The 25,807-nt window shown below is 50.3% G+C and overlaps 1 protein-coding gene across 2 annotated transcripts in view; it reads left to right on the top strand.

Annotated features, from left to right (window-relative positions):
* Positions 1-1,316: 1,316 nt before the first annotated feature.
* Positions 1,317-25,807, top strand: part of Impa2 (inositol monophosphatase 2) — a 31,108-nt gene continuing 6,617 nt past the window's right edge. The window contains exons 1-5 of one of the 2 annotated variants that reach the window (XM_042263846.2): positions 1,317-1,619; positions 12,288-12,421; positions 19,080-19,187; positions 21,835-21,880; positions 23,655-23,763. In XM_042263846.2, coding sequence (XP_042119780.1) covers positions 1,515-1,619; positions 12,288-12,421; positions 19,080-19,187; positions 21,835-21,880; positions 23,655-23,763 — 502 coding nt within the window. In that variant the 5' untranslated portion in view covers positions 1,317-1,514. The remainder of the gene's footprint in view (positions 1,620-12,287; positions 12,422-19,079; positions 19,188-21,834; positions 21,881-23,654; positions 23,764-25,807) is intronic. The other variant, XM_006970065.4, reaches the window with a different exon arrangement.

Raw genomic sequence — 25,807 nt, forward strand, 5'->3', positions numbered from 1 at the left:
GCGTGCACATGTGGTCAGAGGCCAGTTTTCGGGAGGGGGTTCTCTCCTTCTACCATGTAGGGGTTCCAGGGATCCAGCTCAGCTTGGAGACACCTGCTGAGCCGTCTTCGCCTGGCTCACATTTCATTTGTAAAAGAAGCAGTTCCAGGCGTTTTTTTTTGTTTTGTTTTGTTTTTTGTTTTTTGTTTTTTTTTGTTTTTTTTGAAGCCCTACACGCAATCTTGAAGTGAAAAAACATGAACAAAGATGGAGTATAGCGGCTCCATGCTGACCTGGGCAACCCTTGGTCCCGTTTTCTGTGCCATGGGATGAGCTAGGTGAGTCAGAGTCCTTAGAGCTGACCCTAGCTAAAAAGGTTTACTGCCATCTTTAGATTAACTTAAAAAAAAAAAAAAAGTCCCGTCAGTGTTTTTACACAAACTTCCATTCTCCCAGACTGAGAAGTGGCACTCCATAATTTCATGTGGGTCGTTTTTTGGTTTTTGGTTTTTGGTTTTTCGAGACAGGGTTTCTCTGCTTAGCTTTGGCGCCTTTCCAGGCTGTCCTCGAACTCACAGAGATCCGCCTGCCTCTGCCTCCCGAGTGCTGGGATTAAAGGCGTGCGCTACTACCACCCGGCGATGGGTCGATTTTTATATGGTGGGTAGAGGGACTCAGGAAGTTAAACTCGTGGACACTCAGGAAATGCCTTCCTAGTATTTGTATTTTCCTAATAGGCGTGGACTAGCTTTCATCAGCGTCCAAGGTTAAAACGGTCACTCCTCGCTATAGAAATTCTAATCACAGTCACAGCTAGGGCTCCACACAAGTTTTGAGTTTAAACAGTTTACGATCCGGAGTGACAGTCTCGGTGTTGGGCTTGCGGCTCCCTCCCCACCCCCCACCTGGGAACCCCGTGGCTCTATGCGCCCTCGGGAATGAGTTCCAGAGGCTCAGCAGCAGCAGGCAATTACAGAGGCCGCCCACCAGCAGCTGCCAGGGGCTGGAAGTGCCCACCTTGCAGTCCCCGGAGCTGCCTGGCCGGGACAGGATGAGAAGTGGGCCCGGCTGGGCGCGTGGCTGGGCGGGGCGAGCACCGGGTGGAGAGCGAGGTGGGAGCGGGGAGAGGGCGGAGCGAGCTCTGCACGGGGCGGGGCTAAGGCGAGGGGGTGGGGCGCAGAGTAGGGGGCGGGGTCTGTTGTGGGGAGGCGGGGCTAATGATGAGACGCCGGGCCTGGGATGGGAAGGCCTTGAATTGGGAGGCGTGGGCGTGGGCGGGGCAAATGAGGCGGGGCGGACGGGGCGGGGCAAATGGGACGGGGGTAAATGGGGCGGGGCTACCAGGCGCTCCTACTTGGGCTGCAACTCCTGGCCGGCCTTCCTGCTGCACGGCGCGCGGGCGGAGGCACGGCTTGGCGGGAAGGCGAGAAGAGCGTGCGGAGCCTCCGGTGCTGGCGGCGGCGACGAGTGGGAGCCCGGGTCCGGCCGCAGCACGCGGAACTGAGCTGAAGGTGGCGGGGCCCGGCGGAGCCGCGATGAAGCCGAGCAGCGAGGAGGAGGAGGAGGAGGCGGTCCGGGGCGTGGGCCCCTGGGACGAGTGCTTCGAAGTGGCGGTGCAGTTGGCGCTGCGAGCGGGACAGGTGAGCACGGTGGCCGCGTCCAGCCCCGAGGCACACCCGAGATGGACAGCGTGGGCGCGCTGCGGGCGCGTGGGCGGGAGCGGCGCGCGTTGCAAGGACAGGGCCTGTGTTGTTTCTGGGGCGCACCTTTCTCTGGCCCTTCACCCCCTGCAGCCGGGGGAGGCGAGCATGAGGAGCAGGGGGTCACCACCGTGGGGAAAAGAAGGGTGCAGCCTTCAGGAAAGCGTGAGGGACGCGCTCCTCTTTTGGCGATGGAATGGCCAACTGCTGGGTACTTGACCTTGGCGTTTGAGTCACCTGGAAAGCAAACCTCCCCCCACCCCCAGGCTAGAATACCGCAGTTATTTCTTTTTAAGGACCAATCCTGCAGCCAGGTTGTCGGTGCCCCCTGTTTCGACCCCAGGCGCGTGGAGCTCTGGCTGGGTTGCAGATGATTGTCCTTCTCCGGGCATCCTGAGCCCAGGCAGCCTAGGCTCACAGCCTGAGAGCGCCTCCAGGGAGTGACTGGCACAGACCCGAGTTCAGGAGGAACTCGTTAGACTGCCGGAAGGATGGAAACCAGCGCAAAGCTGAAGAAAACCAGACTGGGTTTGAAAACTAACTGTGGCGCCTCTGTTTTTCATTTTCGTGTTCTCGCCCTAACTGTTCCTCAGTCTCTTCAGCAGCGCCGAACTTATAATATTGGTGGAATGAATATGCAATGGCTCCCTAGGACGTCAGAGCAGGCCTTGTTTGATGCTCCATGCTCTCTGCTCCTTAAAACGTGGTTGCGCACCGCTGACACGGGAGACAGGAGTTAAGGAAGTGCTGTTCACAGAAAGGCTTATGTCCAAAAAAAAAAAAAAAAAAAGCATTATTTTCAGGTGTATCTGAAAATACTCTAAAGGGGGTGTCTGTATTTAAAAGTGTTGCCATGGTGATGGAGAATGCAGCCCAGTGGTACAGTGCATGCGCAAAGCCATCCCAACATAGCAACAACCGGAAGAGCAAATACTTTGAAACTACCCTTTGCAATTACGCAGTAAAAAGGAGAATCCGGCCCTTCCCAGACAACTGATAAAGCTTGTAGCTCAGAGCAAACCCTCTTCCTAGAAAATAGATTCTCTATGAGCAGGAACTAGCAGCTCTCTCTCCCATCTCCTCGATTCTGTTCCAACAAGAGCATCCTTCCAGAGAGAGCGATGTCACCGTATGTAGGAACCTTAAGACTCCTTTTTTTTCCTGATGACTTTGAAAATCAACTTTAGGACTCAGGCACTGCTGTGTAAAAGCTGGTGAGTGGGAGCTGTAGGTTCTGTGGCCTTTCAGGTTTAAATCTTTCAAGAATAGAGGCTTGGGCTGGAGAGATGGCTCAGAGGTTAAGAGCACCGACTGCTCTTCCAGAGGTCCTGAGTTCAATTCCCAGCACCCACATGGTGGCTCACAACCATCTGTAATGAGATCTGGCACCCTCTTCTGTATAGATAATAAATAAATAATTCTTTAAAAAAATAATAATCTTTAAAAAAAGAATAGAGGCTTAAGTAATTTTTAATATTCAACAGTGCTCATCAGAAGTTTGCAGTACCACAGGCACAGTTCTTAAAGGTTCTGTAAATTTTAACGTAAAGAGATTGGTGGTTTTGCAATTTCCCAACGGCAAAAAAAGCTTTAAAAAAAAAAAAACGGTGAAATAAAGATTCTGACATTAGGAGTCTGGTCAGGGAGCTCAGGACTCTGGGCTTCCTCTTGGGAATTATGCAGCTTCCTGCCTGCCTGGCATTGAGTGAGGGAAAGGCTGAGAGAAACAGAAGGCTCGCAAGGTCGCGGTAGCTAACCTGTGAAAAGAGGGAACGATTCTCTAAATGGTCTGTGGTAATCGGGTACTGACAGACAGCCCGTGGCACGGCAGCCCAGTGAGACAGGAAAGACATCTTTGAGGTCCCCTTAGCCACCTGTGCCAATGCTCTCTTTTGTCATGGGCTCCTCTCACCAGTGCTCTATTTTATCGTGGGCTCCTCTCCGTTCCCAGCTGAGGGGCTGGGTGCTGGATGCTACAAGTCCAGGGCCTCAAAGGGAGGGAGCTCCCAAGATATATGTCCAGTGTCCCCAGATTACACTAACTGCTCCCAAGTTCCTTTGCTCCATCCTGAGAGAGCTTCCTGCCCAGAGACACCTTGCTGTCTCCCTCCTCTCCCCTCACCTCCTTTGAGCTACACCCGTTTATCCTTAGCCTACTGGAGTCATTCCTGCCTTCCACAAGGTCCCAGCCACTCACTTGCTAAAGGGGCCTCAAGTGCATGTGTGTCTGTGGTTTTCAGAGGACCCCAGCCAGGGCCTCTAGCACATGCTCTACCACTGAGCCACACCCTCAGCCCTTCCAGTATTTTCTCTCTCTTTTCCTTCTGTTCTTTCCTTTCCTCCCTCCTGACAGAGTCTCCATATTTAGCCCAGGTTAGCCTCATGATCCCCCTAGCTCTGCCTCCCAAGTACTGGGGCTGTAGGTGTGCACTATAATGACATCTCTTTGTAGTTTTCTGTGAGGGACTAGAAAGATAAACAGCTTTTCCCGTTGCAAAATTGAATTTATTATGGATAGTTCAGAAAAAGTATGATAGTACAATTTAAAATTGTACAGTTATCATCGGCTGAGAACTTCACGTTTTTCTTTAGTGCCGCCATGCTTCATGTATTACTTGTACTATGGAGAAGAGTGTTGAACAGGCTTGATCCCAGCTGCAAGCATTCAAAACCTCCCTATCCAGTCAGCACCTCTCTGATGCCCAGCTGCCCCATACAGGTCTACTCCTCTCTCTGAACAGAGGAACAGTGACAGCAGGCCCGGCCAGTTGGTTTGGCCAACAGGAAGAGCATTTCTGAAAGCCGTCCCTTTATTGGCTGGCTAACAATAACTTACAGACAGATAATGCCTGCACATCCCACAGACAGGTCTCATCAAACCTAAGTACGTCTACTTAGACCCCTGCTTGCCTGAACTGACCACACCCTCTTCAGTACCAGCCGATGCCAGGTCTAAAAGGGAGTTGGTGATGGATGAAAGGGACAGTCCGGATCTAGCCAAAATAGCTGACTTCTGCCCCTTGCAAAAAGTGATCTGGGGAGGTGAGACTATGTTTCCTTATTGCTTTAAATGTCTTTTGCATGTTTGTTTACTTCTTTGATACTATGTGTTTTAAAACCGGGGCACTAAAACACCGTAAGTTCATTCACCAGGCAACATGTGTTGAGCAACTCCGGAACTTCAGCCTCTGTTCGGTGTGTGACGTGAGGTGGTGTGAGAGTCCTGTGTCAGACTCAACATCCGGAGCCCACCTGGAGCCCACATGACTATGACGGAGCTGTGTAAAGAGGGATGAAAAGTGATTTGATTTTGGAAGGCTGAGGTGACAGTTTGGATTGGGCGTAGGTCATGAGGGAAAGAGGTGCTAGGATGACGTCAGGGATTTGGGCCTGAAAAGCAGGTTGCGTGACAGATTTGCGATGTCCTGAGACAGGGAGCTGCAGGTGGAGCAGGTGTGGGGGTGTCCCGAGCTTGTGGCACATGGTTGCTCAGTGGATTTCTCAGCTGAGAGACCGACTGGATCCAGATTGCGGGAGAGAAGGGAGATGTGACTGTGGGGAGGTTGGGCAGCTGGCTGCCCACAGGGTGCCATCACCCCAGGCTGGGCTCCTGTGTTCTCTTTGAGAGAGTCCCAAGTGCCCCTGTATGAAGTCGTCCCTCTGGTGGCTCCTTTCTCCTGCCTGGGCTGAGACATCTGTCACTGAAGGAAGTGAGGAGAAAGAGGGTGGTGACGTCAATCTCCACAGTCTCCCTGTCTGCTTCGTCCCTGCCTCATGTGCCCCTGCTCCCCAGGGTGAGCCAGTCTCGGGATCCCAGTTTTGCTGTCTCTGCTTGCTCCCAGCCACTGGTGTGTGCTGCCAGATGTTTCTTTGCAGTGGATGGAGGCTAGTCATAGAAGCATGCCAAAGGACCACAGAGGGGGTCCTAACAGGACCAGAGAGGTAGGGACAGCTTCCTGAAAGATGTCACAGTTACTTTGTGTCTTCAAGAAGACTAGGTGATGGGCTCCCGGAGGGTGGAGGGGAAGACAAAGAATCAAGGCAAACGTGCATATGAAGATGGCGTGGCTGAAATGGAGTACAGAATCCAGGAGCTGTGAGAGCCTCGGCCTGAGCCTGAGATGAGACCTGGAGGATCAGCCACTGGGCATGAGAAAGAGAGATGCACACTTAACTAGCAGAGGCACTTGGCTTAGGTTGTCTGATATTAAAGGAGATGCATACCTTTCTTTTTTGAGTTTGGGATTCAGGCTCCAGTGACTTACGTCCACATTTAATATGTTAAACATTAACGGAGGGCTCTTCGGAGAGGGCAGGAAGTCATGCCAGGAGGTCTGGAAAGCACATGCCGTAGATAGTAACTGTAACAATTTTGTTTAAAGCACACACTCACTGGTAGAATGATTAGAATCTCTTTAGAATGAAGGGAAAAGAGTCATGGAAAAGGGCTTAAAAAATAACAGTCCACTTTAACTTGTTGGTAGAATGATTAGAACCCCTAAGATTAAGGGAAAGGGCTTTTGCTGGTACTCAGGATATACTCCCATCTCCCACTGCAGCTTAGCCACGCTACAGAGCAGGTTGGCAGGGTTTCGAATCTTAGCACTTGATGGAAAACATTCTATCACCTTCCCTCTCTGCGTGGGAAGACTTAGGAGTGAAAGTTTCTTTTGCATGCTTCCTTTTTGTTTTTTTTTTTTTTAACATACAGAGCTAGCTCCAGAAACCAAACTTTTCTTTCTTTTTTTTTTTTTAAGATTTGTTTATTTATTATGTATACAGCATGTATGATTGCTGGCCAGAAGAGGGCACCAGATCTCATTACAGATGGCTGTGAGCCACCATGTGGTTGCTGGGAATTGAACTCAGGACCTCTGGAAGAACAGTCAGTGTGCTCTTAACCGCTGAGCCATCTCTCCAGCCCCCAAACTTTTCTCAACCTCAGATATTTTTAGGCTCCTGTTTGACATTTGCATGTGATATGTGTGAAATAGGTTTCTGGCCTGGTTAGAAGCCATTACCTCTTGTCAGGTCTGTGTTCTTACAAACACCAGAGTGGTGGGAGTCTGGGAGTGTGTCGGTCAGCATGGGCACCTGGCCTGCCCTCTTAAAACAACTCTGTGGCTCAGATGCCACTGTTGCTGCAGACAAGGATGCTGTGGCTCAGGATCCCAAGTAGCTGGTGAACTCGGGCTCAGGTGTTAAAAGTAGCTTGTCCTCTCTACTCCGTCAGTGAGAGGAGAATGGTACCAGCAAGATGGATGAGGTACATGCGTTTGTGGAGCTTCCCCGTGTGTGGGTCCCCTGGGCAGATGCCATCCCGGACATGCTGCCTGAGGAGGCTGAGCTTGTCCTGAAGCTGCTCAGGGGAAAGGCTTGCTGCCTTGAGAAGCACACAGTCCAGGGAAGCGACAGTCAGTGCCCCTCCCCCCCAGTAGCCAAATGCTATGGCTACCAACCACTGGCCCACATAGCAAGACCCTGTCTCCAAAAACAAGGGTGGGGCAGGGAGAATGCATACACAAGGCGTAGTATGAGACCAGGACCTGACGGAGGGCATGGGCTGGGTCAGGGGAACACATCTGTCCCACTGTTGGAGGACACAGATGCATTCTGTCCCTGTGGCAGCTACAATAAAGCAAAGAAAAACGAACAGTTTGTTTAAAAGACCACGATACATGTCACCCCCAGTCTACGCTGCTCCCCTGTTATATAATCTGTAGTGAGGTGAGGCCTGGTGTGGATGGAAGCTTTTGGGTGGGTCTTAGTAACCAGCCCCAAGTTGCCCTCAGAGCCCCTGAGCTCCATACTCAGCTGTAGGCCTTTTGGGAGGAGAAAACCAAGCTTGTAAGTGTCCCTGAGGTTAGACATGGTGTCACAAGAGCACTTACTAAAGGTTTCCAGTGTGGTTAGAGGGCAGCTCAGTATACAACAGCAAGACGTCTTCATCTGCTCCGTCCACAAGAGTTCACGGCGGCCCTTCAGGTGTGGCAACCCATGCAGAGGCTCACACTTGCTCGTAGGAGGTGGACACAGAAGGGAGGGGGCCTCTGAGTGCCCTGGGGAGCCTGCAGGTTGCATTGTGTGCTGCAGTCCTGTGGAATGAATGCTGGTCTCTGTAGGAGTCCTCTTGTGGAAGGGGTGACTTTCTGGCTGCGTCAGAGGGAAGAGGTCTCAGTCACTGTTCTGTTGCTGTGAATGTGATTGGCCATCATAATCCCATAGGCACTGTTAGGAGGTGTGGCCTTATGGAGTAGGTGTGGTCTTGTTGGAGGAAGTGTGTCACTGTAGAGGCGGGCTTTGAGGTCTCATGTGTTCAAGGTACGACGGTGTTACAGTCTACTTCCTGTTGCCTGTGTATCATGTAGCAGCTCCTTCTCCAGCACCATGTCTGCCTGATGATAATGGACTAAACCTCTGAACATGTAAGCCACCCCAGTGAAATTTTTTTTTTTATAAGAGTTGCCGCTGTCATGTGGGGCAGTGGTGGTGCACGCAGGTGGATCTCTGTGAGTTTGAGGTCAGCCTGATCTACAGAGCGAGTTCCAGGACAGCCAGAGCTGTTACATAGAAAAACCCTGTCACAAAAAAAAAAAAAAATCAATAAAATAAGAGTTGCCGTGGTCCTGGTGTCTCTGTCACAGCAATAGAAACCCTAACTAAGACAGACACCATGGCCAAGGTAACCCTTCTAAAAGAAAGCATTTCACTGGCAGCTTGCTTACAGGTTCAGAGGCTTAGTCCATTATCATGATGGAAGCCTGGCAGCATGCATGGCCCTGGAGCAGTAGTTGAGAGCTACATCCTGATCCAGAGGGAGAGAGACCAAGAGACAGCCTGGCAGGGCTTTTCAAAACCCACCTACTCCAACAAGGCCACGCCTCCTAATCCCTGGAATCCTTTCAAACATTTCTACTCCTTGGTGACCAAGCATTCAAGTGTAGGAGCCTATGGGGCCATTCTCATTCAAACCACCACAAACCGAAAGCCTCACAGAAGGATGCCACCCTTAGAGCAGGAGCACAGGAAGGAGGCCGATGGACATGAGAGACAGGGCCCTACAGGCCTTTGTGAAGTGCAGTTAGTGTATGGCCCGGAGAGGGGCCCTGCTTGTGGGACCCCCGGGAGCCGAGGTTCTCTTCTTGTGACTGCCCTTGCTGTCATTAGCGAGGGTCACAAAAACTCCTGAAAGGGAGAAACACACTGAAGGGAGGCACAGTGTCTTTTTGAGGCTATGGCTCTGAAGGTGCAGGGGCGTCTCCACCCTCTATGCAGAGCTTACCAAGCCCAGCAGCACAAGAGGGAAGTCAGGGGAATCTTTGAAGGCAGCTCTTCCTGAAACATGGGGGTCTGTTCCTAAGAGAAAAAAGGGGAGATAGAAGTCGAGGCCAAGTCCAGAAAGCTGCCACACTCCTCCCTCGGGACCTTGGGCATCCAGGGTAGTGAGAGCCGTCTGCACTTTGTGGGGAGATGCATGGCTAAGGAGGTACAGCTGGCTGGTTATGGTGGGGGCGGGTACCTAAGGCAGACCGAGTTTGGCTTTGAAAGCAGGATAGTAGTAGACGAGGCCATGTTTTAGGAAGGCCCAGAGCATAGCCGGCCCCAGGTACATTGGAACCTTTGTTAGCACAACCAGAGAAAGAGCCAAGAGGACAGACGCTGGGGTGGCCAGTGTTTGCACAGACATCAGTGGTTCTGTTGGAAGGAACGTGGTAGGAACCTCTCCAGGAGTCCATGTGCCTTTCTTCCATTCCCACGGCTCCGTACTGGAGGGGAAAACAAGCAGCTAGATAAACATGTCAGGGAACCTCTGCTGTCATGGAGCTCATGTTGCCATGAGAAGAACGTAGCGAACCCTACCTACGAGAGACAGTCACAGGTGGGGAGGAGGGCCAGCTAGAGGACCGGACTGTAAAGGCCCTGGGTAGGAGCATTGTGCTACGATCAGCAGGGAGACAGATAGGGGAGAGCAACTTGGTATGGTAGCCTGTGGAAGGTGAGGTGACAGGCTGGCCAGGGTCTGGCCGTGTAGCATTCGGGGGCCCTCTGGCAGCAGTGGGAAGCCACTGGGGAGTTTTCAGATCTTTGTCTTAAATCCTCCGTCCAGCTTCTACATGGAGGCCACATGGGCGTGTAATTGGGCTGACTGGTCTCATGGCTGCTTCTCTTTAAGCAGGTCCCAGGAGGCACTGGTTCAAAATGGAGATATCTTTTTGCACACACACACACACCACTGCCCAGGGAGACTGTCCCAGCCTCCTGGTGACCCTCCTTGCTCCAAGGTATGAAAACCGCCCCCGCTCCTTACCATGATGGATCTTTCCAGAACTGTTGATCTCAGACCCCAACCCTGACCAAGCAACCAACAAGATCCCAGAAGCTCTGGTGCTGTGTGGTCCTGTTAGATTCTTGAGATGGGTCTCTCCCCTGATCTTACTTTCTCCTGTCTTCCCCCCACCACAACAGACACATTACCCAGATACCTTTGCTGCACCCACACACTGAACCTCCCTCCCTGTGTAAAGTAGACACACAGTGCCGAGTGGCCTGCCTGGACTGGCCCCGAGTTTGGGATTCCTGGACGATGTCAGGTTCTGTGTGAGCTAGACATGGAAGAGGGTTGGATTTACGAGTACCCGTGGAGGAGATTGGTTTGGTGAGAGATGCTGTGTGTAAATTGGTGTTGTAAGCGAATTAGCCTGGTGGTAATAGGCAGGATATTGCAAATTCGAAACAGGAAGCCCTGCAGTGCAGGATGTGAACGGTGGGAGCTGACATTAATGGACTTCAAATCTTTCATCATGCATATCTGTTATTTTTGCAGCCCATATTAAAAAAAACAGCATCACCTTGGTAGGCTCATTATGGGATGGGTCAATTATGGAAAGGACAGTGAGGCAGAGAATAGGGACCGCTGGATGTCATGTTTCTGTTGGTTCTTTAAAATTCCATTTGTGGGCCAGATAGATGAGTCAGCGGGTAAAGGTACCTGCCACCAAGCCTGAGGACCTGAGTTTGATATCTGGGCCATGCCAGCTCCTGCAGATTTTCCTCTGACCTCCCCACGTACACTGTGGCTCATGCCCACACAGATGGCCAGACACACACAGAACGCCGAAGGGAAATGTAATTTAAAAGATTCTATTTACGACCCTCCTCCCCACGGAAGACCTCTCCACCTTGGCATCATTAGCACATAGTAGTATGGGCTCCGCGTTGGCATCATTAGTACATAGTGTGGGCCAGGTAGTGCTTGTCAGATGCTACGGGCTAAGTGTCACACTGGGCACAGGGTGTCAAGTCTGAGTAGCCAATCTGAGTAGTACTTTTTTTTAATTAATTTATTATGTATGTGGGGGGGGGGGGATGTGTGTGTGTGTGTGTGTGTGTGTGTGTGTGTGTGTGTGTGTGTGTATTCATTCCGTGATGCACATGTGGAGACCAAAGGACAGCCTGGTGCCTGACTTCCCTCCTTCCACCTTTACGAAGATCCTAGAGATTGGATTGAAGTCATCAGGCCTGCATGGCAAGCACATTACCCCTTGAGCCAACTTGCCAGTCCTTGATGGCACTTTCAAGAGAAATAAGTGGTTTGGGGAGGTAGCTGGTTATGGAGAGAATAGGTCAGATCTCTTTGGGTTTCCTGATTTCACCACTTTTATCCACACTTGGAGAAAACAGCCTCAGATAGAACTGGAGGTGGCATTTTCTTCCACAAGCTGGAACTGATCCTCCTGAAGCATTCAGCGATGGACCGACTGCTCTGATTTCCTGTTTGGGTCTCTAGGGGTTCCTGGGACGACCCCAGGCCAGCAGAAATGGCCTTATAGTGGGTTCAATCCAGATGTGCTTGCCCAGCTGTGGAGCCTGCGTTTGTGGTCCCTTAGCAGCCTCCAGTATCTTTGATGTGTCCCTAGGGGCAGCTGGTGCTGTTCTGTACACAGCGGCAAGAGCCGTCCTTGGTTCCTGTGATACAGATCGGCTCTCATGGGGATGTTTGTCCCCACAGACACAGGCGTGCCACATGTTCGTGTGATTCATAAAGTGAATCAGAGAAAGGTTTTTTTGTTTTGTTTTGTTTTGTTTTTTTGGTTTTTCGAGACAGGGTTTCTCTGCATAGCTTTGCGCCTTTCCTGGAGCTCACTTGGTGGCCCAGGCTGGCCTCGAACTCACAGAGATCTGCCTGGCTCTGCCTCCCGAGTGCTGAGATTAAAGGCGTGTGCCACCACCGTCCGGCCAGAGAAAGTTTTTACACACACATCTTGCAAATTTGAAATCACGGGATTCTAGGAGGCAAATCTTCTTTGGGGAGATGATGACACTCCAGCCTTTTTCAAGACCTTTTCTTCCAGGGAGAACTTGTTCCAAAGGTAGAGTTTCAGATGGGATTTGAATGTAGAATCGCAGGTCTGTCTTGGGAACAGAGTAAGGGCCCGTGGTTAAGGTTCCTCGAGGCCCTGAAAGCCAGGCATGATATGTTAAGTCAAGTGACGGGAGAGGGCAGCTGCAGGCCCTGGCCAAAGCCAGCCAGTCCCCAAGGAGCAGAGGGCTGGGGGCTGGGGAGGAGGAGGCCCTCGGTCCTCACTGCCTCCTGTGCTCTTATTTCAGATCATCAGAAAAGCCCTCACTGAGGAAAAGCAGGTCTCGACAAAAACCTCCGCGGCAGACCTTGTGACGGAGACAGATCACCGTGTAGAAGACTTAATAGTTTCTGAGTTGCGAAAGCGGTTTCCTTCACACAGGTGAGTGCTCTCTTCAGGAGGTACGGACGCCCCAGTTACTCTACCATGGTCCAGCTGAGAGGGGCTGCCGCTTGTCACTGCGGGGCACATGGGAAACCCCGAGTTGCCAAGTCCAGGCCCTGGTCCCTCATTTTTAGGGAAGAAAACTGGTTGCTTCTGTTCTCTTTACAGTTTTCTTGACAACAAGCCAGTCCTTATGGCTCCTTAGGAATATGGAAGAGCCTCTGCTTTTTTACGTGTACATTAAAAATAATTTATTAGACTATTTTGTAGGTTTCCTTTCCAGGAATACTTAACATGTACAATCAATAAGTATGAGACTTTTGAACTAGTCATTTATTTTACATTGTACTTTATCTGTTGGCTCTAAAATATATTATAGTTCCTTTTCCAGACATAAGAGAACTTTTGGGTTTTGGGTTTTTGGTTTTTGGTTGGTTTGTGTTAGTTTTTCATTAGCATATCTATAGCAGTGGGTTTCATTATATCATATTTATACATGTTTGTAATATATTTTGATCATATTCACTCCTCATTACCCTCTCTTACCCCCTTCCACCTCCTGGTGCTTCTCTTCCAGCTAGTGTCCTGGCCCTCCTCCTTGCATGTCTGTCTGTCTGTCCATCCCCCCTTCTCTCTCTCTCTGAACCAGTGAGTTTTACCAGACAATTATTATAGAGTGAGGGGCTGTTGACCAAAGCCGGGGCAACTCTCCAGTGGTTACATCTGATGACAATGCCTCTCCTTCCTTAGCAACCACTAACTACCCATAGATCTTCAGGAAGGGGCTGGGTCTCAGGAGCTCCTCCCCATTCTGATCTATGGACTTAAACATCAGTGTTTAAAAGGCAGGCACAGCGTGTCCATTTAGCAAAACAAAAGTAACCTCTCTGCTAGGGTCTATGTTGTCCCCAGCCTCAATCAATTCCATGATACCGTACACAGTACCCTTCCTTCCTATAAAATGGGCCTCAAATCCAGTCAGAAAGTGGGCAGGCACGCTTTGCCTGGCAGTTGATAATACACGCACGCACGCACGCACGCACGCACGCACGCAGTGTCCACATACAACCATCAACAGTGTGATAGCCAGTACTGTTTGGGGGCCTTCAGGGACCTCCCTGGCCAACAACACCTCGAAAAGAGGTAGCCCACCCTGGTACTGGGTTTTCACTTAATAAACTTAGAGCTTTGGGGAAAGCTTTATCTCAAACTTAAATTTTTTTTTTTAGTTTTTTTTTTAGAACTTTGCGCGAGTATATATGTGTATGTATGTTGGAGGTTCTAGTTCCAACAATACATGCTCAGAAACACTCCCTGACTCTGACTCCAGCGGGTTCTGTAAAAGTATGTCCTACTTCTGGAACTCAGACAGTGGTGACTCCCTGGCCACCCAGGGACGTCTCTTTAGAGCACAGGGTAAAACGTCAGCTGTGTAAGACTGTCTGCTGCCAGTCTTCAGGAGCACAGGCACCCCTTGCTGGGGACAGTGTCCATGGTGAGACCCAGGCCTTCACAAGGATGCCCTCCAAAGGCCGGAGTTCCTCATCTTCTTGGGCCATCCTCTTTTCCTTAGAATAGTTAAAATATTTACTCAGCATTTGCACATAGCTCTAGAAGAGCCATGGGCTCTAGAGCAAGAAGACTAGAGAACAGCCCCTTCCTGGCCCCTGGTTTCTGCAGGACAGATCTTGAAAACCAGGGCCTTGGATTCAGGGCCTCCCTTTTCTTCCTCGTGTGACATCTCATAAAGATGCTGAACTTGTAAAACTGAGATCTGCTGCGGGCCGCAGGAATATATCCTAAGAACTCAGCTGGTTATGGCGAAGTGACTACCTGGAGGGATCAGGGAATTCCTCCAGAGGAAGCCAAATCCCAAGGAGCTTTTGGTGTTATTTGGCTTGTTACATATCAGCTGTCTTCTGTTATGAAAATCATGTGTGCCTTCATAGTTTTTCCAGTTGACTTTTCCCTAAGAAGGGCTAACAGTGTGGACTGATCACTCTCTGGACATACACATTCCAGGTATTTGGAGAACAACCTCAGGGAAGGCTTCCTCTGGAATCAGATTATCTCCCTTAGGCACTTTCAGGGACTAACAGTGATATGCTAACCGGTCATTAGCACTCAGTTGACCTCCTCTTTTACCACTCCCATTTTGGGTTGTTAAAGAAAGCCTGGTGGTCACTGCCGGAGGAAAAATTCTTACCTGCCTTTATGACCCTGTAGAATTCTGTCTGTCTGTCCATTCCCCCTTCCCCCTCTCTCTGAACCAGTGAGTTTTACCAGACAGTTATTATAGAGTGACGGGCTGTTGGGAAAGTCCTAGCTGGGTAAGAACAAGGTGAAAAGGATCTTGATGAGGCAGAATTAAGATGAGAGAATTAAGATAGAACTTAAGAGGGAGCAGTAGATAAACAGAGAGAAATCAGGCAAGAAAGGAGGTAGGCATGAGAACAGAACTGAAACTGTGTATAAAGGATGTTATGTCAGAGGAATTAAAGCAAGTGGACGATAGAGCTCAGTGTGCTGAGATTCTTTTTCCTGAAAATAGTCCTCGCCGTTAGTAGTTCTCTCTCCTGAGCCCCTGGGATGTATAATATTAAGGCCTGTCCCGCTACTATTATACAAAAGGGACCGTGGCTCCTGGAGTTCTGGGTGTTGATTATTCTGGTCTGGCTGTGTATCTGTGCAGCCATGGGTGACAAAAATACATATGGTAGCCTCCTCGGAGTCTGTTTGGGACATGATAGGCATCACCCATTTTTTTTTTTAATCCCTGTGGATAAATGCATGAATTAAAGAACCACGTTTTGGTTCAAATATATACATTCTTTCACTGATTTTTAGTGTTCTCTTTGGGGAGGTGCATCAAGTTGAGCCCATGGCCTGAGCATGCTACACAAGTTTCCAGCCACTGAGCTAAACCCCCAGGCCCCAGTTTGAGCTTCTTAAAGTCTACTTGTAATTCAAGAACGTGAAAAGAATTTATCACTAGTTTGCTTTACTTCCTGAGAAGAAAAAGTGCTACAACAATCAATCAGCTGTGAAGAGACACCGTGACCACTGGCAACTCTTATAAAAGAAAACATTTAATTGGGGCTGGCTTACCGTTTCAGGGGTTTAGTCCATCATTCTGGCAGGGAGCGTGGCAACATGTTGTCGGCAAAGTGCTGGAGAAGGAGCTGAGAGTTCTACATAGGGATCTGTAGGCAAGAGGGAGAGAGACACGAGGCCTGGCTTGAGCTTTTGAAACCCCAAAGCCTACCCCAGTGACACACTTCCTCCAGCAAAGCCACACCCACTCCAGCAAGGCCACACCCACTAATCCTTCTAAGTAGTGCCACTCCCTGATGACTAAGCATGGGGACCATTCTCATTCAGACCACCACAGAGTTTATTGGCTCCAGAGCTTCTGTGGTGGACTCCATAGGATCTTTTCTGCATAGAATCACATCATCTACAGATAGAGCTACCTTGATTTCTTCATTCCCGTTTTTTAACCTTTGTATCTTTCTCTTGTCTTACTGCTCGACCTATGACTTAACACTTCATCGAGTAAGAATGGAGAGAGCGGTGGCTCCTTCCTTGACGTGTTCCAGGATTTAGAGGAAAAGCTCAGTTTTCAGTATTGAGCGTAACTCTGCATATAGGTTTGTCATGCATACTTTTCATTTTTGAGGTATGTGTCATCCATTCCTAGTTTCTTCAGGACTTTTATCGTGAACTCATGATGGAAGTGAACTTTATCAAATGCCTTTTTTGTGTCTATCAACCTGGTTTCCCTCCTTAAGTCTGTCTGTATGATGTCTTCTATCCTGAAGTCTGGTCATATGGAGTCTTACATGACTTGCAGTGTTGAACCAGCTTTGTGTCCTAAGAAGAAGGCAGCTGAGCTGTGATGTAGGATCTTCTTAGTGTGTTCTTGAGTCATTTGCAAGTACTTTGTGTTGTGTTTTTGCATCTAGTTGTCCTTGTTTTTTCTGTCTTTATCCAGTTTGGGTATTACTTAGATAATACTGTGTTCAGTTGTTTAGACAATACTGACTTGATGGATTGGTGCTGTTCTCTCTCTGCTTTGTAGAACAGTTGAGCATTGTCGTCATTAGCTCTTCCTTAAAGGTGTAGTACAGTTCAGTCATGGATCCATCTGCTCCTGGACTTTTTTTGGTTTTTCAAGACAAGGTTTCTCAATGTAGTTTTGGTGCCTGTCCTGGAACTCGCTCTATAGACCAGGCTGGCCTTAAACTCACAGAGACCCGCCTGGCTCTGCCTCCCGAGTGCTGGGATTAAAGGCATGTGCCACCACCGGTGGGTCCTGGACTTTTTTTTTTTTTTTGTGGGTCCTGGACTTTTTATTTGTTGGAGGACTTTAAGTTTCTGCTTCAGTTCCATTGCTTGTGATGGCCTGTGCACCTTGTTTGTGTCTTCTGGTTTTAATTTCGGTGGATTTATAGTTAGAAAATGTGTGTGTTTCTTTTAGATCTAAGCTGGAGTGTTCTGTGATCTGGATTTCACTGGAGTCTGTTCAACAGCTCCTTTTTCATCATCTCTAATTTTATTAATTTGCATTTCCTGTGTGTTCGGATAGGGACGTGTCAGTTTGTTAATCTCTTAAAGGAATGAGCTGTTTGTTTGATTCCGTGTTTTGTTCTCTTCATCTCTCATTCATGGTGGTGACCTGTCACTGATACAAACCCTGTAGTCATCCGTGGCCTCTTGAGTGACGCATCCAAGATAGTGAGGTTCTCTCGAGCTGAAGGAGAGGACAGTGGCTTGGACAGCTGCTCAGTGTCCCTACTGCCTTCTGCCCCCTCGAGGTCATTGTAACCTGGTGTCCTGTGGTGTACCCAGCACACAGCAATAGCTGCTGAATGCATCAGTCAACCAGAACATAAGCAGGGTCCTTGACAGAGGAAAAGCCCATTCCCGCCACCAAAGCTGGACGTTGGTGCCCAGTCGTCTTCCCAGTGTGCTTTCCCCTGGACTCCCCTCTGAGCCAGCCGGTGGACATGGGGCTGCGGGTTGGGGAGACAGGATCAAAGAGCATCAGTCAGCTCCTTTGTGGGCTGAAGAGACAGTCCTGACCTACTCGACACCACCTAAGTAGCTGGAAAAGAAGAAGTCTCAGAAGCAGACGGCTGTCAGAATGATAATGGAGAGCTTGTTCCAGCTCTGGATTCAGGCATGTCTTTTTACCACTTGTGTCTACCTGGTGCTTCATTCATAGGCTTTGGCACCTGTTCCTTGGCTGTGTTTTTAAGAGTATGGTATGTTTTCTGGGGACTGGAGAGATGGCTCAATGGTTAAGAGCACTGACTGCTCTTCCAGAGAGCCCAGGTTCAATTCTCAGAACCCTCATGGAGCTCACAACTGTCTGTAACTCCAGTTCCAGGGGATCCAATACCTTCACACAGACATACATGCAGGCAAAATACCAATGCACATAAAATAAAATTAAAAAAAAAAAAACTATATATATATATATATATATATATATGTGTGTATATATATATATATATATATATATATATGAAGAATACAGGATGTTTTCTTTAGAAATGTAACTCTAAGACACTTTAGATAAAGTCAGGTAACTTCAGAGGACAGTCCCAAAAATGATGTGACTCCTTAATTCTTTGACCAAGAAAAGTGGCAGAGAGAATGCCACATTCAATGTCACCTCAGTGGGCCGGTTCTGTCCAAGCCCATGTGTGGGTAGAAAAGAAGGCGTAGCCGCTTCCCTGCCTTTGGCCCAAGCAGCTAGGGCTTGCTGGCCCCATTTCTTTTAAAGTCTGGCATTCCCTTCCGCACAGGTTCAGCTTGAGATGTTGATTCTGGCTCCTAGTAGTACAGAGAGCATACTTGTGGCTGGGCGGTGGTGGCGCACACCTTTAAACCCAGCACTCGGGAGGCAAAGGCAGGCGATCTCTGTGAGTTCGAGGCCAGCCCGGTCTACAGAGCAGATGCTAGGACTGTGTTACACAGAGAAACCCTGTCTGGAAAAGCCGCAAAAAAAGAAAAGAAAAAAGAAAAGAGAAGGAGCACACTTATGAGGGTAGTTACGGGAGCCTTATTTACAGAGGGCCGTGTTACAAAGGGCCCAGCCCAGAACCCCCTGCCAAGAATCTCAGCCGGAGACAAGCCAGTGTGGCCCTAAAGGAGCATGTCAAAGAGGCCACCACGAGGACAGGAACCTGCTTCAAGCCTCAGGACAGGAAGGACAGGAAGCATCCTGATAACCACACTGCTCCCTACTTTGTCCCTTATTTTCTCCCAAAGGGAAGCAGAGACCGGGGAGGGAAGGGTAGAGGGTCACCTGTGGTGACGGGAAATGTAGGCGACAGTTACTCTTCCATGGCCCGGGTTTTGTTCTGTCTGCCAGCATGACCTCTTAGGCCACTGCTGCAGAATTGGGAACCAAGTTTTGCTTGCCAATCTGCGCTCTTTCAGGTGCTCTGCTCTCCTGCATCTCTGCCCGGCCTGCTCCGCTTCCCTGTGTGCCTCCAAAGCTGTCACAGAGAAAGTCACTCTGGTTTCGTGGGGGTGGGGGTGGGGGTGTTTTGGGACTGGGACTGGAACCCAGAGCCTTGTGCCTGCTACAGGCACACTCCTGCTGAATGTTGGACACTGACTCAGGCTGAGCCCCCTGCCCCAGCAGGTTCATTGCAGAAGAGGCCACAGCCTCAGGGGCCAAGTGTGTGCTCACCCACAGCCCAACCTGGATCATCGACCCCATCGACGGCACCTGCAACTTCGTCCACAGGTAAGGAGGGGCTGGGCGCTTGCCAGCTCGGGGCTCCATGGGGTCTCTCAGTTTCCTTTTCAATAACCCAAGTTCTGAAGACATATATGTATAGTAGGTGTCTGGTCTTGTGAAAGAGAATCAAATCTTGACATTTTAAAAAGGTTTTCTGCTAGGCAATGGTGGCACACACCTTTGATCCCAGCATTCGGGGAGGCAGAGGCAGGAGGATCTCTGAGTTCAGGGCCAACCTGGTCAACAGTGTAAGTTCCAGAACAGCCAGGGCTGCACATAAATACCCTGTTTTGGTGGTGGTGATAGAGGTTCCATTTGTGACTCTAAAGAATACGGAAGAAATTTTCCTTTTAAAAATATTTTTTGCCAAGCATGTAAATAGATAGATCTCTGTGAGTTCTGGTCCAGCCAGGGCCATATAGTAAGACCCTGTCTCGTGTATGTGAGAGTGTGTGTGTGTGTGTGTGTGTGTGTGTGTGTGTGTGTGTGTGTGTGTAGGTATGGTAGCATATACCTGTAATCCCAACACTTGAGAGGTAGAGACAGAGGAGAGTCAGAAGTTCAAAGCCAGCCTGAGCTACATTGAACCCCCCCCTTTTTAAGTATTTTTTTTGCTAGTACAGGCCTATAATCCAAAGGTCAAGATGGGATCACAAGTTTGAGAGCTGCTTTTCCCTATACTTAAATATTAATTGCCTATAGATGAAGCTAATTTAGAAGATTGTTTACAGTTATAAGACATTGACTTGGGTTGAAGAACAGCTGCTTTGAGAAGGTGCCCCTAGAAAAGAGGTGGAGTTAGGAAAGGAAGCCTAGGGCTACTGAGGGATGGAGCCAGGATGTGCCAATGAGATTGGAGAGTCACTCTGGGCGGGGCCAAGCCTGTGACTGCGGCAGACAGGGCTTGTGGGAGTGAAGGCTGAAGAGCGACCTGGAGGTCGCTGGCAGTGACCGGTATGGGAGCTGTGTATCCTTGTCCAGAGCCGTGTAGGAGGAGCCAAAGACCCAGAGGTACTTTCAAAGGTGGCGTGGCTTCCAAAGAGGGCAGGTATTTTATCTTACCATTCCCTGGAGACACTCCTGTGTGGCCAATGCTTCCCCACTCCCAGGCCCGCACTCAAAGGTTATGCACACACTCTGTTGAGCAGGTAAGGCGAGCAGAGCCGGGTGCCTAGCTCTCTGGCCCTTGTCAGCTAGCCTCCATGCTGTGCTTACATGCAAAGTAGTTCCAAGTGCAGGTGAAGTATGACCGCTGTGTGGTGACTATTACCTTGAAAACTCAGTCACGCATCAACAAGGGGACCCTTTCAATGCTGTGGAGCAGTGTCATCTGCTGCCACCAGGCTGGCACTCCACTGAAGCCTAACCCCTCCCCTCAGTCTGTTTTGCTGGGGGGGGGGGCACCTCTCGCTTCTGGTTTGTCATCCAAGGGACTCATCCCAGGGATGCAGCAGCATCTATAGCACGGTCCAGCTGAAGGCCACGTGTTCATGTTAAGGCCTTCCGTGGCTCTGGTGCCCTTGGGGTCTCAAGTACTTCCTGATCTGCAGCCCTCAGGGGGAATCGGGCTGGAAAGAGGGTCCTCTGAGAAATAGGCTCTGATATTGACCCGGAAGTCCCTGTATGTGACGGCCACAGCTGCATCCTGTGACCTGAGCCATCAGAAAGCTTGCGGCGCTGGGCCCATTGCCAACCTGACTGAGGGAAAGCTCTGAGGAGCCTGCCTAGGGAGCAAGCAGCCTTGGCCTTGCCTTTCGGGGTTCCTGCACGGGATTCTGCTCGCGGTCGGTCTGGGTTGGTGTTTTTTTTTTTTCCCCTGTGAGTTAACAGTGCTTGGTTCGGTTTCCTTGCCTCCTTCCTCTTTGTCAGCTCCTGTGATCTTTACAGAAAGGAGAGATTATTTTGAGACCCAGGGACAAGCTGACAGAACTAAAGCCACAGTCCTATAAACCATCCCTCTACCACTGGCTCACCCTGCTGTTGCCTGCAGGGAGCTCAAGCAGGAGACCGGATGGGGGTGGGGGGTGGGGGGTGTTAGTACTACTGAAAGGTTGTGTCTGTGTGGCAGCTGTGGTCCGGGGAGGTGGGGGTCTGTGACGTCATCTACTGGGTCCTCCACATACATCCTCAAACAGGGATTGGCCATCGTCAAAGTACCTGCTTAGGTTGCTGAGAGCCAGGAGTGTAGTTGTTAAAATCATCCCTAATTAGTAGTATGTGGTCATTGTTACATTGTATCAGTCTTACCAGGGCTTTCAGTGGTCTTTGTTACATTGTATCGGTCTTACCAGGGCTTTCCAGTGGTCTTTGTTACATTGTATCAGTCTTACCAGGGCTTTCCAGTGGTCGTTACATTGTATCAGTCTTACCAGGGCTTCCAGTGGTCATTGTTACATTGTGTCAGTCTTACCACTGGCTTCCAGAGCCCTGCTGTTGCTTCAGGTTAGCAGTCTTACAGCACGGCTAGCTAAGTCTGTTTATATTGGAAGCTGTGAGTGAAACTGGAAGGTCATTTTGAAAGTCAAACCCAACCAGAGTGCAGAAAGGTCCCTGTGTCCTGGAGGGGAGCCTTCACACAGCCACACACACGGCTTCTGAGAACTGGTATTCCTACGTCATGTGTAACCCGAATTCCGTCCGTCTTCCCTTGCAGATTCCCAACTGTGGCAGTCAGCATCGGATTTGCTGTTCACCAGGAGGTAATGTGACCCTCCTCGTTTGGTTTCAGCCTCTGCATTACCCTTTACGTGTGCCTTAACCATGACTAGTACATCCAAGTATGTGTTTCTCAAATCCAAGGATGTAAAGAACTGCAGGCGGATTTTTATAGGGGTGTGGGTTGCGGGGCTTATCTCCCAGGCTGGGCTGCCTCTTGTTTTTTGCTGTGGTCTAGTCATAGCTGCTATGGAAAGTGATGTTCTGAGCAGATGGTCAGAATGAGTCTCCATCTGACCCCGAGAGCGTGTGATCTAGTCACAAACAAGGGAGCTCCTATTTTGGGATGACATTTTTTAATCTCAATATTCTATTCTTCTTTCCCTCCTGGCTATTAGTATGAGAACGTGGCCCCGTCAGGATTCCCAGAGACTTTCTGAACTAAGCCATAGCATAAGACCTGAAGGAAAGGCAGGGGGTGGAGGCTTATGTAGGAAGATGGCCAGAGCCTTAATTTCTTATAATAGTATGAGCAGAGTTGGGGCTCCATGTCTTCTACAACTGGCCCCCTTCAGAACAGCATAGCATTGCCATCCTCGGTATCAATATACATTCCCCGCATGGGAACAAGAGTTTGCACACACCTCAAAATTTAATATTGCCAGTTGGGTAAGGAATTGATGAGCCATTGGTTTCTCTGTTCGATGTTGTCACGGAGACCAGCGAGCATGGATTTTCTCCCAATCACCAGCTTATTGTAATAAGAGTCAGGGTTGCCAGGAAAGAAGATTGGGGGCCACAAAGGTCAGCCAGGTCCTCGGCACGGCTGAGCCCTAGTGTTATGTCCTGTGTGTGTTTCTAGTTACAGAGCACAGGAATACTTCCTTTAGTCGGGGGCCAGCCTAGGAAGCAACTCTCGCTTCCCACTGGCCCACAGGACATTTCCCTTGAGCTGGGACCCCATCACAGGTGGCCAAGACCCACACAGTTCTGATAGCTAGATGTGGGTATCATCTTGTAGCCAGAGTCCTGGGGGTGGAGGGTGGGGGCGGCAAGTAAGTCTTGCGAGAGAGCCACACACTGTTGGGAAGTCACCTCTGGAAATAAAGCCTGTTCTATGGGCTGGGTACCCATTCCTGGGTGGCTAAGCTTACCTCAGGGCTACCTAAGACTCTGCTGAGGCATCCTGACGTCCCTAAAGATGGGCACGTGGCACCTGATACCATGCACGGGGAGTATTAACTCCAGGTGGTGAAAAGCAGGCAGAAGAGGAAACCGCAGCGCTGGGCGGGAGGCTTGTCCCTTCCATGGCGGCCTCTACTTGTTAGGAGGCTTTGTCTATTGTCGCTGGTGATTCTGCTGCACAGGGACCCTCTCTGGGCAGTAGCCACGCTCCGTAGGGCTGTTCATGGGTTCCTGGGTCTGTTGGCTCTATGGGTGTATGCTCAGCTCTTCTCACACCAGCAACCTGGAAAAAGCTTAAGGTGTTTTTTCAGTCAGTTAGTCTTTTTGCCAGAGCGAGCTGGGAGAGAAAGCAGCCATTCTAAAGAATGAAACTTTCACTACTTTATTATGATAACTTTAATATAGTTTTATTGGTGTTAATGCAGTTTTAAGATGTTCACCTAAGAAACGGCTGGCTTTCATATCCAGGTGTAGTTTGAAGTTGGCTTTTCTCCATTCCCTTTTGGAAGGCAGTTTCTGTCCCCTTGTCAGGGGACTGGTTCCAGCTCTAAGAGGAGCCTTCACCGTGTTTAGATCGCTGTTACTTCTGGGTCGAGGAGTGACGTGCGTTCGCTTTCTTCCTGCCCCTTATAGCTGGAATTCGGAGTGATTCACCACTGCACAGAGGAACGGCTGTACACCGGCAGGCGGGGCCGGGGCGCCTTTTGCAATGGCCAGCGGCTCCAGGTCTCCAGGGAGACAGGTGGGGTTCATTCAGCTCATCTCAGCTTGATTCAGATAGAGACAGGTGAATGGGAAGTGTCACAGACTGGGGCAGCGATCGAGAGGTCTAGCTCTTTTTAGGGGATGCCACGTCCCTAGGGGAAATGGACACAACTTATTCTGTGTAGTGGCAATGCCCGAGTGGTCAGGCACTTTGAATGCGTTATTATGTCCTCTTGTATCTGTCTTTAAAGTGGCAGTTAGTGGTGACAGTTTGGTCTGGTGGGACTAAGGGAGCGGCCAAGGCCGAGGGCCTGCAGAGCATCCCAGCACAGCTCCGTGGTACCCATGGCAACAGCCATTCGAATTTGGTCCCTGACCTGGGTGTTAGAAGGGTAAGCGCGGTGGGGATGAACTAGGTAGAGAAGCAGTGTTTGCACGTGCTCGGTCCTACCACCAAGATTATGGCTGTCAGTGTACAGGTTCAAGGACATTCGTTGACTTGTGGGAGCTAACCTGTGGAACTGATGGCTGTCAGTGTACAGGTTCAAGGACATTCGTTGACTTGTGGGAGCTAACCTGTGGAACTGCCCGCCACTAACAGTGTACCAGCTGGGGGTTCTCCCGCCTCCCTTTGTCCCACGGTGACTAAACTCATACCGTTTGTTTGAGTATAGGACAGGTAGGGCGAGCAACAGAGAAATGCCAGGATTTTTGTGTATGTTGGCGAGGTGGAGACATGGCAGTGTGCAGATTCAGAGGAGAAGAGAAAGGAGGGAGTCTGGAAGAGAGGCAGCTGTGGGAGAGGAAGGCTTTAAAAGACCCTGCGCCGTGGCCGTAGCCACGGCCACGGCCACGTAGTTGAGTTTGGAAGGGTAGTGAGAGCTGGGGATGGAGCGAGTGCATGCCCCACGTGCCTCCCTCGCTCCGCAGCACTGGGCAGGACATGGGTGACAATCCTCTGCTCTCAGCTGACTTGGTGTCAGAGGCTGCTTGTCATAAAGTGTCCCAGAGTCAGTCCTTGCTTGCTGTTTGCTGATCCCGGCCTCCGTCCCCAGGTGACAGCACTTGTCTCCCGGCCTGTCTGCTGCCTTTGAGAGCCTCTTCTCTGTGCCCACCGCGGGTTTATCTTTTCACGGTTCCTTCCCATGGACCCCTTCCGCCCTGTGTCCCACTGTTTCATCCTCCCTAGTTAACGCCGGTGTCCCTCGCCAGCCTCGTCACCATCAAGGGCAGCACGAGCCCGCCGCCCTCCTGGGTGAAGGCACTGCGTGTGGATGTGCCCATAGGCCTTTGGAGAGCAAAAGTTGTAAGAATCAGGCGTGGACCCAGAACAGAGGGAGGGGAACTCACGGGGACCCTGTGAGGCACCCCCGCAGGACGATTGGCCAGTCAGTTCTCTGACCCGAGAGTGGCCGGGAAAAGTCCCTGCCCCATGTCTCCCTCTGCCCCGGTTTAGTTTGGCTGTGGAGTGGTTTTAATGCCAGCCATGCTGGCAGATGGCACCCGGCCAAGCCTCGCTGGGAAAGGCAGGGCGAGGAAGCCAGCCATTAAACATGCTCGGGTGAACTTTGCTCCAGATTTCATTTGATATAACCCGATCTATTCACACACCCGCTTCCTGGTTGGCTGCCTTCACAGTTCATCCGGTGGTGACTGCAGACTCGGGTAGATCCACCCACCTCTGCTCTGGCACCTCCTAACCGCACGAGGGTGAGACATAGTCAGACTTTCACATTACCGGGCCCCAGAAAGTACTGGGGACCGGGTACAAAGAAACCACTGCCCCTAAAGGCCCCCCACCTTCCTTCTGCACACTGCCACACTGTCCTCACCTGGCCACAGCACACTTGTGACTCTTCAGTCCCGATGTGCTGTTCTCCGCTCTGGTCACAGATGTCAGTGTTCTGGGCAGGATGCAGATGAGCATCCTGACTCCTGAGGCGCCACCTCGAGCAAGTCAGGTGACCTCTGAGAACTCAAGCTGGCATGCTCAAAAGCAGCTTCAGGTGGAAGAGTGAGTGAACTGTGGAAGCTGGGTGTGAGCTTGGAGGACTTTAATTCCAGGCCTTTCAGGGGATGGG

Source organism: Peromyscus maniculatus, chromosome 19 (assembly GCF_049852395.1).
Source record: "Peromyscus maniculatus bairdii isolate BWxNUB_F1_BW_parent chromosome 19, HU_Pman_BW_mat_3.1, whole genome shotgun sequence".
NCBI classification, from domain to species: Eukaryota; Metazoa; Chordata; class Mammalia; order Rodentia; family Cricetidae; genus Peromyscus; species Peromyscus maniculatus.